The sequence below is a fragment of the Lissotriton vulgaris genome, chromosome 4_1 (genome assembly GCF_964263255.1).
Source record: "Lissotriton vulgaris chromosome 4_1, aLisVul1.2, whole genome shotgun sequence".
In the NCBI taxonomy this organism is placed as follows: Eukaryota; Metazoa; Chordata; class Amphibia; order Caudata; family Salamandridae; genus Lissotriton; species Lissotriton vulgaris.
The window spans coordinates 61,466,213-61,485,394 of record NC_141691.1 but is presented as its reverse complement, the minus strand read 5'-3'; the positions used below and the strand labels follow the sequence as shown (position 1 = coordinate 61,485,394).

The window sequence follows — 19,182 nt, the reverse complement described above, 5'->3', positions numbered from 1 at the left end:
AGAAAAGCTCAGGCTAACAAACTACGGTTTGCTCTAAACTTATTAAAAACAAAATTGAAATGTCCATCCAATTTATACCTGTTGAAGGTGATCACGGCAAACTTTCTACCATCCCTTACATACGGTTCTGATTTATTCAGAGGCAAAGATGCAAACTTCCTGAACCTACAACAGTCAAAGCTGTTCAAATATATCTTTCAGATTCCGAATTTTGCATCACAAGCGCAAGTCCGTCTTGAATTTGGGGTATTAAATCAGTACCCAGTCAGACAAGCTGCCATACTAAAAACGTACTGGAAATTAAGAGCAGCAGAAGAGGACACGCTGATGGGTTTCTGTTGGACTGAAATAAACAATCAAACTGTGACGGGGAGGACTCGGGTCCGCCTGGCTTACCTGTCTCACCTCTCTTTGACCAGCATACAGGGGACTGGAGAGAAGCTGAAGAACTGGAAGAGACGGACACGGACGAGATCCGTGGACCCTGTTTCTTTAATTGGGCGAAGCTGGACAACGACATCGTCACCGGACACGCCCCCTCGGCTCAGGTAAATGCCGGCCAGGAACACACTCAGGTGTGTTATGCACTTGGAGGAGGTGAAGGAGAGAGCGACGGCGAGCGAAGTGAAGGAGAGGACGAAAGGAGACCGAAAAGGGAGACGGAGAGGCAGGAGCGGAGGAGAGAAGAGGAAGGAGGAGAGGAACGGCGGAGGCAGGAGACAGAGACAGGAGAGGAGGCAGGTTACCATCGGAGGCAGGAGACGGGAGAGGAGACAAGTTACCATCGGAGGCAGGACGCGGGAGAGGAGACGAGAGACCATCGGAGGCAGGAGGCGGGAGAGGAGACGAGAGAGGCGGAGAGAGAACGACGGGGAAAGCCAGGAGGCCAACAGGAAGGCTCTTCGCCCAGCCACACTTCATCGAGGGAAGTGTGGCTACCAGAGGTATGGTCACGGCTTGCGGGCTGGGCGGGCTTTAAGTGGGTGAAACCCCCATAGCGAATTCACATTCACACCCTAAGCACTACCCCCCCTCCCTCACTACCCAGCACGCTAGAGAACGAAATGGAGAGTGGTGCACATGTGATTCCTCACTCTTTTTCCCCTGTGCTATCGGTCTGACCAGTAGCCTAAAACTCTGCTATCTTTTCTTCCTATACGGACGTGACGGCCCGACACCGTGGAGGAGAAGGATCGAACTCCCAGTCCCAGAAGGCACCGGGACGAGAGGAAAACAGCAGCTGAGAAACGCCTGCAAAGACTCACGGAAGAGGCAGAGACAGCCCTTCCTTACTATAGAAAGACCATTCATCTGAAGCGCACTTTTAAGTTAATAAAGCCGGCCTTACCCCGATTACCAGTGGCTGTTAGTCTCTTTGAGGGGACGGTAGTCCCGCCCACTCCCACGCCCCTGCCTACACATACGGCCACCGAGCAGGGCGACCCCGAGGCGCCACAAGTGGTGGAGAATGCGGGCACGTCTATAGCCATCTGGGACACGAAGATGGAGGAATTGCTGCAACGGCTAGTGAAAGGGCAGGAGCAGTTGGGTTGGGCAATAGAACAGCAGATAGCCACCGCACAAGCAGACCGAGACACACTCAGAGACTCTGTAGTGAAGAGCCTGGGGGAGCTACAGCCGATACGGATTGATCAAGCCGGCAACCCAGTGCTGAAGTGAGACAACCCCCCACCCCTTCAGGCATATCCCTACAAAAGTATATTGCAGGAGAGGACCCTGACGCCTTCCTCGTAAATTTCGAGAGAGTTGCCCTCGCGTGTGGATGGCCTTTGGAGAAATGGCCGTTTTTTCTGGCCCCCCTGCTGACAGGTGAAGCCCAGGCCGCCTATCAGGTCGCCAATGGGAATGGGCAGACACCCTATGCACAGATTAAAGTCATTATCCTGGACCATCTAGGGTTAGATGCGGAAGCATATCGCGTACGCTTCCGCAAGGAAAGAGGGACCCCAGGCGAGAACCCCAAGACTCTGTTCTTTCGCCTGAAAGCAGCAGCCGATAAGTGGCTAACCCCCGCCCAGAGCAATAAGGAGGCCATAATGGACAAAATTTATCTAGAGCAATATTTGGAGGCGCTGCCATTCGGGACACAACGTTGGTTAAGGCAGCACTCCAACCTGACCACAGCCCAAGCTATAGAAATGGCATCAACGTTTTCGAGGGCCCAACCCCGGCTACACCCTATGGAACCAGAAAAAAACGTAAGGGTTCCTCTGCGAGTGGACCGGAAACCCCGACCCCCTCCCGGGCTACCGGCACCCCGACCACTGCATCCAGACGTAGCCCCATTGAGAGGCCCTCAATGTTTCGATTGCGGCACATGGGGACATATTGCTAGGTTTTGCCCAAAGAAGAGAATGCAAGAGGAACTCATGGACGTCGGCTATCTACCCCGAGCTGTGATGTTTTCCGCGGAGCTGGGAGGGGCATACCACGTAAGTGTCAGGGTGAATGGTAGGAACGTCAAGGCTCTGTTGGACTCGGGCTGCAAACAATCGGTGATGCAGGGTAAGTTTGTGTGTGACTCCCGGGTAATACCCGAATCCCTAGTGCATATTAAATGCGTCCATGGGGATGTAAAGAGCTACCGGGTTGCTTGTGTCCCCTTAGAGTTAGGGGGTGGGCGGCAGATAGTGGTGAAGGTGGGGATGTTGGACAGCTTACCAGAGGAGCTCATATTAGGGACCGACAACCCCCACTTCCTGGACCTTTTTGCAGAGACCCTGAAAAGAGGGAGGACGGGCCCAAAAACAGTGCTCATAGCCCCTGAACCCTGGGAGGGCGACCGAAGCTTTCAATTCGCCCAAGCCAACGACTCTTCGTTGTTTAATGCCTGGGAACAGGCACATGCGGACCAGGATAACCCAAATCCCCGATATCCCCGGTTTCTGATACATGAGGACTTACTTTATAGGCAGGGGAGGCAGGATGAACCTAAACAGCTTCTTGTCCCGGTTTGTTTCAGAGAACAGGTTATGTTCTATGCCCACACGCATCTCCTAGCAGGACACACCGGCAGTGAGAAAACCACTCAGAACATCTTAAGGAATTTCTACTGGCCAGGAGTCTATCAGGATATCAAGACCCACTGCCAAACCTGTGACGTGTGTCAATGCAAGAACGTACACAGACCCCCGGCCGCTCCACAACAGCCGCTACCGATCATAGGGACCCCATTTGAGAGGGTGGCGATGGACCTCATCGGCCCTCTACCAAAGACCGGTAGAGGAAACCAATATGCCCTGGTCATTGTGGATTACGCCACCAGATACCCCGAGGCTTTTCCACTTAAAGCCCCCACCTCCAAGAACATTGCGGAGAAGTTCCTGGAACTGTTTTCTCGGGTGGGATTCCCGAAGGAGGTACTCACTGACCAGGGTACTCCCTTTATGTCCCGTGTAATGAAAGAGGTGTGCCTCATGCTAGACCTCCATCAAATCAAGACATCGATTTACCATCCCCAAACGGACGGTCTTGTGGAGCGTTATAATGGGACACTAAAAAGTATTTTAAAGAAGATGCTTGCGGCCAACCAGACCAATTGGGACCGGTTGCTTCCCCTGGCCCTCTACGTTATCCGAGGGCAAAAACAGAGCAGCCTTGGCTGTTCTTCATTTGAAATGTTATATGGACGACAGCCCTGGAGCCTGCTCGACATGACCAAGGAGTATTGGGAGGCCGAACCCACAAGAAACACGAAAACGTTACTTGAATACAGCCAGACTCTCAGAAATCAGATCGGAAAAATAAGGGAACTGGCTTATTCCCAACTGGAGAAAAGTCAAACCAAACAAAAAACCCACTATGACAAGGGTAAGAAGTGGAGAAAACTGGAGATCAACAATTGGGCCTTAGTGTTGTTACCCTCAACCACGAAGAGGTTTCAAACAGAGTGGCAGGGGCCATACCAAGTCCTGGACACCATCGGTAACACCACCTACCGGCTACGGTTACCAGGAAGGAAGAGTCAGATCTTCCACATCAATGTCCTAAAAAAATGGCTAGGGGCGCCTCCCCTCACCGCCTATACCATCCCCGATAAAGACTACAAGAAGGAAAGCACGGTCCAAAACCTGGTCATCAACGAAGAGATATACCAAGAACAACGTGAAGGTTTACAAAGAGTCCTACAAAAATGTGCGGACGTCTTCTCTGACCTCCCCGGGTCCACGAACCTGGCCGAACACAGAATCGAGACCCCGAAAGGGATCATCGTCAAACAAAGACCCTATCGAATACCAGCCGCCAAAAGGGAGGCCATAAGCAGGGAGGTGAAGGAAATGATCCGCCTAGGATTCGTTCGTCCATCAAAAAGCGAATGGTCGTCACCCATTGTGATGGTGCCTAAACCAGACGGGAGCAGTAGGTTCTGCATGGACTTCAGGGCCCTGAACGCGGTATCATCCTTCGATGCCTACCCAATTCCCAGGATCGATGAGTTAATCGGGAAGTTGGGAGAAGCCAGATTTATCAGTACCCTGGATCTCACCAAGGGTTACTGGCAGGTGCCATTGCGCGAAGAAGACCGCAAGAAAACCGCTTTTTCAACCCCCGACGGTTTATACGAATTTACCGTACTTCCGTTCGGACTGCACGGAGCCCCTGCAACGTTCCAGAGGCTGATGAATGATGTGCTCCGGGAACACCAGGCCTACAGTTCAGCTTACTTGGACGACATCATCATCTTCAGCCCCGACTGGGAGACACACCTCCAACACCTAGAAACCGTCCTGCTTCAGTTAACCAAAGCAGGCCTCCACGTCAATTCAAAAAAATCAAGGATCGGATTCCAAAAGGTAAAATACTTAGGATACGTGTTAGGTCATGGACTCATTGAGCCCCAAGACGAAAAGGTCCGGGCCATCGCAGACACCCCGTTCCCCACCAACCTCTGAGACATGAGGGCCTTCCTGGGGTTGGTGGGTTACTACAGAAGATTCATACCCTCCTTTTCGGACGTTGCAGCGCCCCTCGCGGATACCTTGAGGAAACAAACCCCGAAAACCGAGTTTCAGAATCCCACCCCTGAGATGAGAAGGGCCGTTCATTCCCTCAAAAAGACGATAACCTCCCACCCGGTGCTCACGTCTCCCGATTTCACCAAACCCTTCATATTACACACTGACGCCTCCGATTTCGGGATCGGGGCAGTCTTGTCTCAAGTGACGGGGGAAGGGCTAGAACACCCCATTCTGTTCATAAGCAGGAAATTGTTCTCTAGGGAGGTAAGGTACCCCACAATCGAAAAAGAATGCCTGGCGATCAAGTGGGCGGTGGATAAACTGCGGTATTACCTCGAGGGTCACACCTTTAAACTGTACACCGATCATGCCCCTCTCCAGTGGATGAGCCGCAATGCGTCCAATAACCCGAGAGTCATGAGGTGGTTCTTATCATTGCAACCCTTTTCCTTCCAAGTTTTGCACAGAAAAGGGAAGGTCAATACTAGTGCGGACTTTCTATCCAGGTTTCCTCTCCCCGATCGGGAGAATCGTAGGGGGGAGGTGTGTGACGGGGAGGACTCGGGTCCGCCTGGCTTACCTGTCTCACCTCTCTTTGACCAGCATACAGGGGCCTGGAGAGGAGCTGAAGAACTGGAAGAGACGGACACGGACGAGATCGGTGGACCCTGTTTCTTTAATTGGGCGGAGCTGGACAACGACATCCTCACCGGACACGCCCCCTCGGCTCAGGTAAATGCCGGCCAGGAACATACTCAGGTGTGTTATGCACTCGTAGGAGGTGAAGGAGAGAGCGACGGCGAGCGAAGTGGAGGAGAGGACGAAAGGAGACCGAAAAGGGAGACGGAGAGGCGGGAGCGGAGGAGAGAAGAGGAAGGAGGAGAGGAACGGCGGAGGCAGGAGACAGAGACAGGAGAGGAGGCAGGTTACCATCGGAGGCAGGAGACGGGAGAGGAGACGAGTTGCCATCGGAGGCAGGACGCGGGAGAGGAGACGAGAGACCATCGGAGGCAGGAGGCGGGAGAGGAGACGAGAGAGGCGGAGAGAGGACGACGGGGAAAGCCAGGAGGCCAACAGGAAGGCTCTTCGCCCAGCCACACTTCATCGAGGGAAGTGTGGCTACCAGAGGTACGGTCACGGCTTGCGGGCTGGGCGGGCTTTAAGTGGGTGAAACCCCCATAGCGAATTCACATTCACACCCTAAGCACTACCCCCCCTCCCTCACTACCCAGCACGCTAGAGAACGAAACGGAGAGTGGTGCACGTGTGATTCCTCACTTCTTTTCCCCTGTGCTATCGGTCTGACCAGTAGCCTAAAACTCTGCTATCTTTTCTTCCTATACGGACGTGACGGCCCGACACCGTGGAGGAGAAGGATCGAATTCCCAGTCCCAGAAGGCACTGGGACGAGAGGAAAACAGCAGCTGAGAAACACCTGCAAAGACTCACGGAAGAGGCAGAGACAGCCCTTCCTTACTATAGAAAGACCATTCATCGGAAGCGCACTTTTAAGTTAATAAAGCCGGCCTTACCCCGATTACCAGTGTCTGTTAGTCTCTTTGAGGGGACGGTAGCCCCGCCCACTCCCACGCCCCCGCCTACACATACGGCCACCGAGCAGGGCGACCCCGAGGCGCCACACAAACAAAATCAAAAAATGCATGGACAACAGTACTTGAATAAGCATTGACCAATCTCAACATGCAAGAGGCATGGAACATCAAGCACACCTTCCCTGCCTTTAAAAAAGCAGCCAACAGCGTGGCAAAACAAAAATCCTGGATTGCAGATAAAGCTGCACTAGCAAAGAAAAAACATGGCTGGATGTTATGAGAGATGTGCCCCGCAACCATACTTAGTCAACCATATAACAGAATCCATACAACAAATGCTTCTACGAATACGGCTGGGAACTTATATTTCAAAAGACCAGATCCCTGCATGGAAGCAATCATGGCCGACATCACTCTGCAGACTCTGTGGCCCTTCAGAAAAAACTTTGATTCACATCCTGTGCATTTGCCCATCCCTGATTAATCTGAGATGTTACTATCTATTTCATATATTTCGTTCAATCCAAATCCGAACATGTCGGCCGGCAGTCATGTTCGCATTGAACAGTCAACAACTGCAGACAGCTTGCAGGGCCACCAGATTCCTCCAGAAGGGGAGCCTTCTAATACTGAAAACTGAAAAACGCTGACTAACGGCACAAAACTAAAGGCCTGAAGGGTAACAAGAGGCTTAGAATTCGGACAATGTAAAATGGTTTTTTAAAGATATTGGACATCATATAATATTAACGTACTTTTATTTTATGAATATCTTTTTTGTATAAAAAATTGTAAAGGTTTTAATTAACCACACACAATAAACATACTTTACTTTACTTTCTCAATGTATTATACATTTATATACACATGTTCATTAAAACTTGATCAAAAAAGATGCTGCCAGGTGTAATAGAAAGTGCAAAAAGTGGTGCTTAAGTGAAAGGAAAAATGAATACTTAAGAAAATCAATGGTTCAAAAATCAAAGGTACAATTCCCTAAATAAGAGCCTGACCCACATAGTTAGTCAAATTATTCAAAAATAACATTTATCTAAGGAATGGAAAGGGGAACAAATAGGGGTTCAGGCTTCACAGTTGGGGGAGATCGTTGACGTTTCGACCCTTGCGCACTGGTGGGAAGATCAACACCTCAGCTACGTGTCTTCCTCAGGACGGGGGATGGGAGGGAACCTGGGGGAAACCAAATAGAGCATCAGGCGAGAAATCTAAAAATAATTAATATTCTCAAAAAGAACGTTGCCCAATAAATGGGTAGGGTACATTACCTAAAATTGTGGTAAGCACAGCACCCCAATCAAGGAGGTTGGCCACCTATGAACAAGGAGAAAAGCATAAGGCTAAGTCCCTACAAAATTAATCTGGGCACAAACAATGTATTGTAAGATCATACAAAAATCATGAAAGAACACACACACAGAGGGGCACTCACCAATTAATGATGTGCTCCAACCTTCACATAGATCAAAAAACGATCTCAGTCCTTCAGTGACGAGAAAAATCAAAAGGTATTTAATCCGCATCAGCCGGCTGCCTTTAACTTGCACATTCATTGCGTGAGGCAGCTGTGTTGTTTGGAAACGCCGGTAGACTCGGCGTGTACTTGCATCGGGACGCAAGCAGTACTTTTTCTGTAGCTCGAGTTACTTGAGGATAACCTAGGTGAGCGTTTATTTGTGTACCATCAGCCCACAGTCCTAATATGTTTTAACCAAAACGTTAGCAAGCACCGTAGGAATAACCAGTGTAATTAGGGCTTTTTTTTTTCAGAGCGAAGCCAGGATTCCTCGACTGACTTTAAACAAACAACGCTTTGGGATTTACTTAGCGAGTCCCACCAAACGGGTGAGTTGGGCTTTTAGTGTGTAGTTCACTCCGTTTTGTAATTGTATGGTTTCGTTTTTTGGAGTGAATATTTACTGTGCCTACGTCTTCGTGTTTTGTAGCAATTGGGATTTAATATCTTTTGATTTTTTTGAGCAACCACTGTGCCTTACCTAGGCCGGGTCGCCCCCACGCTCCTCCTGCTGCTTACTGCCGCCTACTCCTGTGGTGTTTTTCGCCGCCCCTACAGGCGACTCAGCCGCCGCTGAGCCGCCCGCACTCGTTTTCCCGCCGCTGCCTCCCTGCGGCCCGCCCCCCGCCAGCCGATTGGTCACCCCGCTCCCACCACCCAGCGGACCCTCCCTCCCGGCTCCCTTCTTATGACACCTCCACGCACGAGCAGCGGTCAAGCGCAGCGGTCAAGCGCAGCGGTCGCGCCGATTGTGCGCCGAAGGCAAGCCCGTCCGCGCCTGGACCGCGCCCAGCGCCAGGACCCCTGGCCCCCGCAGAGGCCAATCCATCCGCCGGACCTACGACGCCGCAACACTCAACGCACTCAATACCGGCCGAACCCCCGGATGCTACCGAGCCACCCCGAGACTCACCCACGGACCCTTCTGCTGCCGATCCTGCAACTTCTCCTGCATCCCGACCTGCACCGCACCCGCCAAGACGATCACCAGCAGTAACCACCTGAAGTGCATCCTGCTCAACACCCGCTCTGTCCACAGACACGCCGTGAAACTCTGGAACCTCCTCGACACCACATCTCCAGACGTCGCCTTCCTGACAGAAACCTGGATGAACACCTCCTCAGCGCCCGACATCGCCATCGCCATTCCGGACGGATACAAGATCACCCGGAAGGACCGCGTCAACCAGACTGGAGGAGGCATTACCATCGTCCACAAGAACACCATTCGCATCGCGACCAACTCCGACGACACCCTCACGGCGGCCGAACATCTTCACTTCCAGATCCACACCGACCCCAAGACCACCCTCAGAGGCACCCTCATCTACAGACCCCCAGGACCCCGCACACAATTCAGCGAAGACATCGCCGACTTGATCAGCCCACACGCCCTCCCCTCCGCCGACTACATCCTCCTCGGGGACCTCAACTTCCACCTGGAGAACAACAACGACCACAACACCACCACCCTGCTGGACAACCTCTCCAACCTCGGACTCAAGCAACTGGTCAACACCCCCACCCACTACGCCGGCCACACGCTTGATCCAGTCTTCTGATCCAGCAAGCACATCACCATCAGCCACTCTACAGGACTTCACTGGACCGACCACAGCTGCGTCCACTTCAGCTTCAGAAGAACCACGACCCACCACCACCCGCTACAGGTTCCTCACAGGAGCTGGAGCAAGATCACCGCTGATCAGCTCACCACCTCCCTCAGTCAGAACCCACCCGCCAGCACAACGGACCCCACCGAAGCAGCACGCAACCTTATGAAGTGGCTGTTCGACTGCGCTGACGACCTCGCGCCACTAAAGAACCCTACCAGCAGACCCAGAAGCAAGAAAGCCTCCTGGTTCACCGACGAACTCAAGGACTCCAAGAAAAACTTCCGCACCCTCGAGAAAGCCTGGCTCCTCGACCAGACCACAGACAACATGACCGCCCTCAAACACGCCACCCGCAAGCACCACCAGCTTATCCGCACTACCAAGAAGAAATCACTGAAGGAACGACTGGACAACAACACCCACGACAGCAAGGAACTCTTCAGCATCGTCAAGGAGTTCTCCAACCCCAGCACCGGCAACAACGACATCATTCCTTCACAAGACCTCTGCGACTCTCTCGCCTCGTTCTTCCACTGCAAGATCGCCGACATCCACAACAGCTTCGGCGCACCATCAACGCACCCAACCATCAAACCAACGCCCTCCACCACCACCCTCCGCACCTGGACCACGGTGACCACCGAAGACACAGCCCGCACGATGAACACCATCCACTCTGGATCTCCGACCGACCCCTGCCCTCACCACCTCTTCAACAAGGCCGACTCAATCATCGCACCCCAACTGCGGGACATCATCAATGTCTCCTTCAACACCGCCACCTTCCCGGAGCGGACCCCACCAACCTCAAGAACTTTCGCCCCATCTCGCTCCTCCCTTTCCCTGCCAAAGTCATCGAGAAGACCGTCAACAGACCGTCAACAGACTGCTTGCTGCCTTCCTCGAGACGAACGGATCCCTCGACCCCTCGCAGTCTGGTTTTCGAGCAAACCACAGCACCGAGACCGCCCTTATCGCAGCCACCGACGACATCAGAACCCTGCTCAACAACAGGGAAACAGTGGCCCTCATCCTCCTGGACCTCTCTGCAGCGTTCGACACCGTCTGCCACCGCAACGCCTCAGCAACATCGGTATCCAAGAGAAGGCACTGAAGTGGATCATCTCATTCCTCACCGGAAGAACACAGAGAGTCCGCCTCCCCCTGTTTCAATCCGAGGCCACCGAAGTCATCTGCGGCGTACCGCAAGGATCATCACTCAGCCCCACCCTCTTCAACATTTACATGAGACCTCTTGCAGCCATCGCACGCCAGCACAACCTCAACATCATCTCCTACGCCACCCAACTGATCCTCTCCCTCACCAGAGACCCCGCCACCGCCAGAACGAGCCTACACGAAGGGATGAAAGACGTCGCCGAATGGATGAACAGCCGCCTGAAACTGAACTCAGACAAGACGGAAGTCCTCGTCCTGGGACCATCGCCCTCCGCTTGGGACGACTCCTGGTGGCCCGCCGCCCTGGGCGCCACCCCCAAGCCAACAGACCACGCACGCAACTTGGGCTTCATCCTGGACTCCTCCCTCTCGATGACAAGACAAGTCAACACCGTCTCCTCATCATGCTTCAACACCCTACGCATGCTCCGCAAGATCTTCCGATGGATCCCGACCGAAACAAGGAAGACGGTCACCCAGGCACTCGTCACCGGCCGACTGGACTACGGAAACGCCCTCTACCCCGGAACCACAGCCAAGCTACAGAAAAGATTCCAACGCATCCAGAACACCTCCGTCCGACTCATCCTGAACATCCCCCGACGCAGCCACATCTCCGGCCACCTGAAGGACCTGCACTGGCTCCCCGTCAGCAAGAGGATCACGTTCAGGCTCCTCACCCACGCACACAAATCTCTCCACGACCTGGGCCCCTAGTACCTCAACGACCGCCTGACCTTCTACACACCCACCCGACAGCTACATTCGACAAGCCTCGCCCTCGCTGCCGTACCACGCATCCGAAGAGCCACCGCTGGTGGCAGATCCTTCTCCTACCTGGCGGCCAAGACATGGAACTCCCTCCCCATCCATCTTCGGCTGACCCAGGACCATCTCGCCTTTAGGAGACAACTCAAGACCTGGCTGTTCGAGCAATAGCAGACCCCTTCCCCCAAGCGCCTTGAGACCCTGCCGGGTGAGTAGCGCGCTATATAAGTGTTATGATTGATTGATTGATTGATTGATTGATTGATTGAACTGTGAAGCCTGAACCCCTATTTGTTCCCCTTTCCCTTCCTTAGATAAATGTTATTTTTGAATAATTTGACTAACTATGTGGGTCAGGCTCTTATTTAGGGAATTGTACCTTTTGATTTTTTAACCATTGATTTTCTTTAGTTATAATTTTTCCTTTTCCTTTCACTTGAGCACCACTTTTTGCACTTTCTATTACACCTGGCAGCATCTTTTTTGATCAAGTTTTAATGAACATGTGTATATAAATGTATAATAAATTGAGAAGTAATATGTCTCTATGCAACGTTGTGTTCTGAACTAATTATGGGTACTTTTTTAGTTTAGAAATTGAAAACGCATTTGGCTTTTTCATATGCTCTTTTTCTTTTAGGATTAAGTCCTAGTAAGCAATTTTTGATTTATTATTAGTATAAATAATTTTTGAAGTTTCCCCTTGGATAGAAGTCTAGGACCAATTGTTAACTGTACCAATTGATACCCAGGTCCTGTGGCCTTGTTGGGTGATACCCCGTTTTCCTAATGGTTCCTATTCTAACTCTAAGCATGTTGGTATTCAGATTCCCAATAATACTCATTCCATAAGTACTTCTACATTTGTATTCTTAATTTGTTAGTGCCACGACTTCCTTTACTACTCTAAATACATCCGTCCTCTGATTTCCACTGTTACTGTGATTCCAGTTGTAGTTTGACTTCCATTTGTAGTAGTTTAACTTGCTTTACTACTCTAAATACATCCGTCCTCTGATTTCCACTGTTACTGTGATTCCAGTTGTAGTTTGTCTTCCATTTGTAGTTGTTTGACTTCCATTACTACACTAAATACATTAGTCCACTGATTTCCACTGTTTCTGTGATTGCAGTTGTAGTATGACGTCCGTTAGTGCCCGGACTCTACTGATGCTTTGACTCTCATTGGTACACTCTAAATATGTTACTACTCTGATGTCCGTTAGTTCACTGATGTCGGTAGTGCTCAATGTCTGTATACTCCCAGGAGTACTCTCACTCCCATTAGTGTTCTGAATCCAATAGTTCATTAGTACAGTGACTTGCATTAGAACTTTATTGTTCATTGGTACTCTGTCTTCCATTGATACTCTGCATCCATTAACCCTGATGTTCATTAATGCTCGTTTCATTTGTACTTTGGCTCCTTCGGTGCTGACTCTCCTTAATGCTCAAGTTTCCATTGGTACTTTGATCCTATTCATAGTCTGAAGTTCATTAATGCTCAACCATACCTTGGTACACTGATTCATAAGTGCTTTGACTACATTAGTACTCTGGGTGCATGGGTACTCTGTCTTCCAAAAGTGCTCTGATGCCCTTGTGCAGGATAGTGAGGGGAATAGAAGTGCACCAGGAATTTTCGTTGAGAAATGAAAGGAGGACCCCGCACAAATTAATTGGGGACTGGGGGGATAGTGACTCTAAAACAGACTTGGGCGTCCCCTCAACAAAGAAACCACACAGGTTGAGTCTTTTACCCAAGAACTAGCATGCCGTTATTTCGGCGGGAAAGGTAAAGTTACAGGATTCTGGATAATAATCTCTAAGATTTTAAACATAAGCATTTTAAAATTCAAACATAAGCATTAATTTCTACAAGTGATTCTTGTTTTAAATTTTTTTTTAATGAAATGTATAATGATGTTTTTTTAAAAATTTGTATACTGTATGAAGATTAATTTTGAATATGTATTAAATGTATAACAGAGGTTAACGAAATTCATGGTGTGGAAAATATCTTTTTAAATCACTACAAATTGTTTTGTCTGTGTTATTCATTCTCGTAGAAATTAATGCTTATGTTTGAATTTTAAAATGCTTATGTTTAAAAATGTTTTTAAGAAATACTCTCCTATATACGCAATTCACTGAAGATTTAGTCACTGCCGAAATATAAGATTGTTGATCTATAGACTTTGCCTCCCCAGTTGAAGTTTGCTCTTAGAGATTATTATCCAGAATCCTGTAACTTTACCTTTCCCGCCGAAATAACGGCATGCTAGTTCTTGGGTAAAAGACTCAACCTGTGTGGTTTCTTTGTTGAGGGGACGCCCAAGTCTGTTTTAGAGTCACCAGGAATTTTCACCTTTGTGGCCTAGATGAATCTGTACCACTGGGGTTGGCTAAGCATCACCTTTCTGTGTGATAGACTGGATGACTATAACTGAGGACAGCGAGTAGAAGGAGATAGACCCGGCAACTTTGCAAGTAGACCAGGCCACCTGCTGTCTCCTCTAGGGTCACCCCTCCCACCCCCCTTTCCTTTGTCTTGTTGAGTGGCCTCCAACCTGGCCTCAGAGTTGGCCATTGAGAACCTTTCTCCGCTATCGATCTGATTATAGGCTTTCAGGAGCCAATCCTGGAAAAGCCTGCCTGTTCTTTCCACTCCAAGACATGGAATGGTGTAGATGTTCCTGCTCAGTTGGGACGACCTCAGCCCACGATGGTTAGAACTCCTTTTCTTCATGGAGTTCAAGCTGCGTCAAGACCAGCTTTGTCCAGGCGATCTGTGTTAAGGTGGGCAGCTGTTAGGCCGACTAGCCGCCTGGTGCTCTGTGAACAAAGACCACCTCCATAGGCAGGTCTCTTGGATCATCGCCAAGCCAGAGTCCATTTGGCAGCAGCAGTTGGTACAGGAAGGAGAACATGCCTGTATGATGGTGGTGCAGGCAGTCGCCAGAAGTCCAGCGTCGACGTTGCAGGCACTCAGTCCACAGTACAGAGTTGAGGTGCTACGAGGCCAGGATGTGAGTCCTCAAGGAAAGACCTGGGTAACAAAGAAGCATCTTCTCCTTAGGAACTAAAAGAAGAAGCAGCTACAAGTACCTCTGTTTCCATGGTGGGAGGACACATAACGGGCGACCTTGGCTCCATTGTTGAGCAGCAAGAAACAACCAAGCATTGGCTTCTTGGGATAGGTCAAAAGTCATCTCCCACTATCCAAGCTGCACTGAGTATTTGTTTGGTTGTTTAGCAAAAAAAATTCAAATGATGAGAATGCTTGGTTCATGGGTATTTTTATAATTTGCCTCAGCTTGATCAGAGTGTCCATAAACTAAAACAGAAAATAAATGTTTCTCAAAGTGAGATTACAATATTGAGACCTTGGTCTCGGACACAGTGTAGAAGGGTGGACATCTTTTTCAAGTTTGCTGTCCCTGTCGGAGGCAGGACATTGGGTTATAGTAATCCTCTTACTTTATTCTACACACTGATTTAGGTAACAAAAATGTTTTTACTTCCTTTAAAACACTGAATTCCATGAGCATTGTCGCTGTAGCTTCTGAATGGTCCCTGTTTGCTGCTTCTCACTACTTCTTTTACTCTCTTTTAGAAAACCAGAGCACCTGTTACCTCCTACCGTTGCAAAGCGCCCCATCTCCAAATGGTACGTTCCAGTGGGGCCGTCCCTCCACCCAGCGCCCAGAAACCTGGCATTGACAATGGAACAGTGCGGATTCCTGGAGATGTGGCATGGCAAGAAGAAGCAAGCTAACTTGACAGAAAAAAATGACAAGTAAAATTTTCTTAAGAATTGCCAATTTTCTGAACTTTTACCTACATAGTATTTGGACTTATGTCATAATATCGTGGGAAAGTTGAGTTATATATCGCAGATGAGAGCTTTACAATTCACTGAGTTTGCTCCGCAGGCACCATCGAACCACCCAGAAACATTGATGGCTCAGAAGGGGCCGCCGGAGAGAAACCCCCTGGGTCCCCAATGTGGGGTCAGAGGACACAGACCTGTCGCGAAGCCCCCAAATCCAATTACCAATGCACTGTTACCACCATTCATGCTCCGGAGTACTGGAAATCCTGATACATGGAGGGGTCCGCCACTCTGCTCCCATAGTACACTTCAAAGCCTGATTTGTTTTTGTTTTCCAGTTAATTGGGCGACAGATGCTTCAACAAGGGAAGTATAGGGTGGGGGGGGGGGTTGGTTAGGGGGTGGGGTCAGGACCATTGTCCCTGTGGTTGTTGTAGTTTCTGTTTTGCTGCAACTCTGGACAGGACATTAGGGATGTGCCAGTGTGCAAGGTAGGAATCTTCTAGCTATTCCCAAGTCCTAGCCATTCAGATCCAATAGGTTGCCCACGCCAATGGCCCTACATGCCAATATTTAATCGACATGGCAACGCCCAACTAAGAGGGTGAACCCCTCAAGGTTCTCTCCTGGAATGTGAATGGCTTCCTAGATAAAGTGAAACATTCAGCGATCCTAAAATACTCACGAAAAGCTGCCTCGGCGGCCCTACTGTTGCAAGAGACCCATCTTATGGGGAATCTTTGCCCTTTCCTATCGCGCAATGGGTTCAATGGAGTTTGGCATTTGGGGTTATCCCGGGGATCCCGAGGAGTGGCTGTAGGAAGCTGGCTCTGTATACACTATACCGAAGTGAGGTATAGTGTGCACTGAGTCCAGTGGAACCCCAAAGGTAGGCAGAGGTAAAAGTAGATAGCACCTCACGCTCTATTTGTGGTAGTGTGGGCGAGCAGTAAGGCTTTATCAGAGGTCAGTCTTAAGCATTTGTTGTACACACTCAATCTACAAATTATATCACACAATCAAAGACTGAACTTCATACCAATTGATTTTGTTATAAAAATATTCTTTTAGTTATTTTATTTTCTTGAACCTAGCAAGCCTGGCACAGGTAAGCAATAAATACTTTACAGTAGTAATGCAGTTTGTAAACAGTTTGATTTGCAATGGTATATGCACTTTGATATGATTGCAGTAGAGCTACTTGTAATGCAATGCTTTTGAAATACTGTACATATACTTTGTAAAATGTCAAGTAGATTATTTTACAGATTACTTTTCTTACACAGTACAGTATACTTGGATACTACACTAGGATATTGCCTGTAAACAGGTATGTAAAAGTGTTTTTGTTATTGAGTTACGGTTTTAAAGGTTTTCAAGGATTTTCCAACTCCACACTTTTCACTGAAAAACAGACAATGTTATCCTATGGAGGAAAATAGTGTTATCGGTTTGCAGGTAAGTACTGTTTTGTGGGAGCTGGTATTCTGTGGTTGGACTCCAGGGTCCCCCAGGGACAAGGACGCACTCTTGTTACACCCTCAGCAGCTCTAGGGCAGAGTGCAGAGGCTCAATTTTATCCAACTGGGGGATAGGGGGCCTCCAGTTGGTGGCTACTGACGAGCAGGCCACTGGGTTGTGGGAGCAAAGTTCCTGGACTTAAGCTCAGGGCAAATGGGCGTTGAAGCCTGCACAAAAGGTGCACCTTCAGCAGAACTGGGGCGGCGGGGTGCAGAGTGCTGCTGTGGCGTTGGGAGCCTTGTAGCTTTAAATGTGCAAACACACTGCAGGCTCGGGGACGAAGGTCTTCTGGGTGGGACCACCACTTGTAGAAGTAAATTTGGATACTGGGGGTTGGTTAGCACCGTCAGTTGTGCCACCTAGGCCGTGGGATTTGGGTGCAGGGATGCCTTTTAGGGTCGGCTCTTCTTACCAGCTCCATGTCGCGGTTGGGGGGACCTTCCAGTATGAGGCTGCAGACGTCATCTGGAGGCTTGAAGCCGGCAGAAGTCACCAGATCTCAGGTCGGGATCGCCGGGGAGACCTCCTCTTTGTGTTGGACCACTCAAACTCTGGCCGTGGGCATCAGGTGCAGAGTGGTATAGACTCTCGGACCTAGAGTCTGTTGTTGAACAAATGCAGTGTTCACGGGAGACATAGTCTTTTCTGTTGAAGGCAGGGCAGGTCCTTGGGGTTCTTGAGGCTGCTGACTGCAGGACACACCAGAGTTTTACTTTTGCAGGTTCGAGGTGGGGACAGGCTGGTAGGGCTTGGGACAAGTCAATGGGCGTCCTCCTCTTGTTAGCTTTGGCACGGCTGTTCGGTCCTTCTTTTCTTCTTCTGGGTTCTTGTCTTAGGAAGCAAGTTTCAGGGTGCCCCTAAATAGTACATTTAGGGCGTTACGGGTAGGTAAAAGGTTAGGACCTAATGGGTCCCTTCCCTGGAGTCGGTACACCCCCTATTATGCCACCCTCTAGTGGGAGGGGGGCATAAGCCTTTCCCTGGTTGGCTGGGTCCCCCCATCTGCAAGAGTTGTGCTTCACCTCGCCTCCCCCACTCTAAGGGGTGGAGTTGGCAGAGGTGGGCACACCTCTCTTCCTCACTTATTTTTCCCGCCTGTTCTCCCGCCCAAAGTGGGGGTCAGAACCAGTTGGGACCAGTTGCTAAAAGCAGCAAGTGGCCTGAGGAAGCTCACAAAGGCGGCAAGTCTTTGAAGCTTCTCCTTCGTGAACCCTGCCCATCCTGGGGGAGGATGCTTGGCACCTCGTCCCAGGATGTGCTTTGTGTCATACCCCCCGAAAGCAGCAGGCTCTTGACTCAGGGATCCAGAAACGTGTCTGGTGGTGTCAGCTGAAAGCAGCCACTCAGCCTGGACACTGGTGGTAGGTCGTTTTTTAGGGGGCATCTTTAAGATGCCCTCTGTGTGCATTTTTACATTAAACCCACACTGATACCAGTGTGGAATTTAATGTGCTGAGAAGTTTGACACCAAACTTCTCAGTTTTCAGTGTAGCCATTATGGTGCCGTAGAGTTCGTAATGACAGACTCCCAGCACCATATACTCTTAATGGCTGCACTGCACTTACAATGTCTAAGAATGGACTTAGACACTGTAGGGGTACAGGGCTCATGCACCTGTACCCTCACCACTGGTTTAGTGCACCCAGCCAGTGCAGTGGGTTGTCATTGTGTGCCATGTTGACTCTTCACTTTGTTCTGCACCAAAACACACAGCCTGCAAAGGCAGTGTGTGAGTGTAAAGGTAAAGGGCCTCTAAGGGTGGCACAATAAGTGCTGCAGCCCGTAGAGGTCTTCCCTGGTCACAGTGCCCTGGGTACATGTGGTACCATTTACCAGTGGCTGACCTGTGGCCAGAGATGGCAATTGAGTTTTGTTTTCAATGCAGTTTTCAGGGAAAGAACATAGGCCCTGGGTACCTGATTGGTAGGAGCCCAGGGCACACTCAGTCAAAGCACATCAGCAGTTCAGCAAAAAGTGGGGGCAACCATACAGAAAGAGGGCACTTTCTCACAGTGGCTAAACTTCTGCAGTGATCCCTCCTCTTCACACCGGTCCACACAATTAGAGACCCTCAGGGCTGCTTTGTGGCCCTTACGGGGACATAGGACATGCCACTATTAACCTAGTTTCACTTTATGTACCTCCACCGACCCTGGAGCCCACCCTCCGTGCTACTGTAGAAGTAATATCTTCCTT

At 50.0% G+C, this 19,182-nt stretch overlaps 1 protein-coding gene across 5 annotated transcripts in view; it reads left to right on the top strand.

Moving 5' to 3' along the window:
- Positions 1–19,182, top strand: part of LOC147718360 (arf-GAP with Rho-GAP domain, ANK repeat and PH domain-containing protein 1-like) — a 525,400-nt gene that overhangs the window by 339,535 nt on the left and 166,683 nt on the right. For all 5 annotated transcript variants that reach the window (XR_015295285.1, XM_086918310.1, XM_086918312.1 and 2 more), the window contains one exon: positions 15,246–15,428. Coding sequence is in view for 4 of the 5 variants with exons in the window: in XM_086918310.1 (XP_086774436.1) it covers positions 15,246–15,428 (183 nt within the window). In the remaining variant the exon portion in view is untranslated. The remainder of the gene's footprint in view (positions 1–15,245; positions 15,429–19,182) is intronic.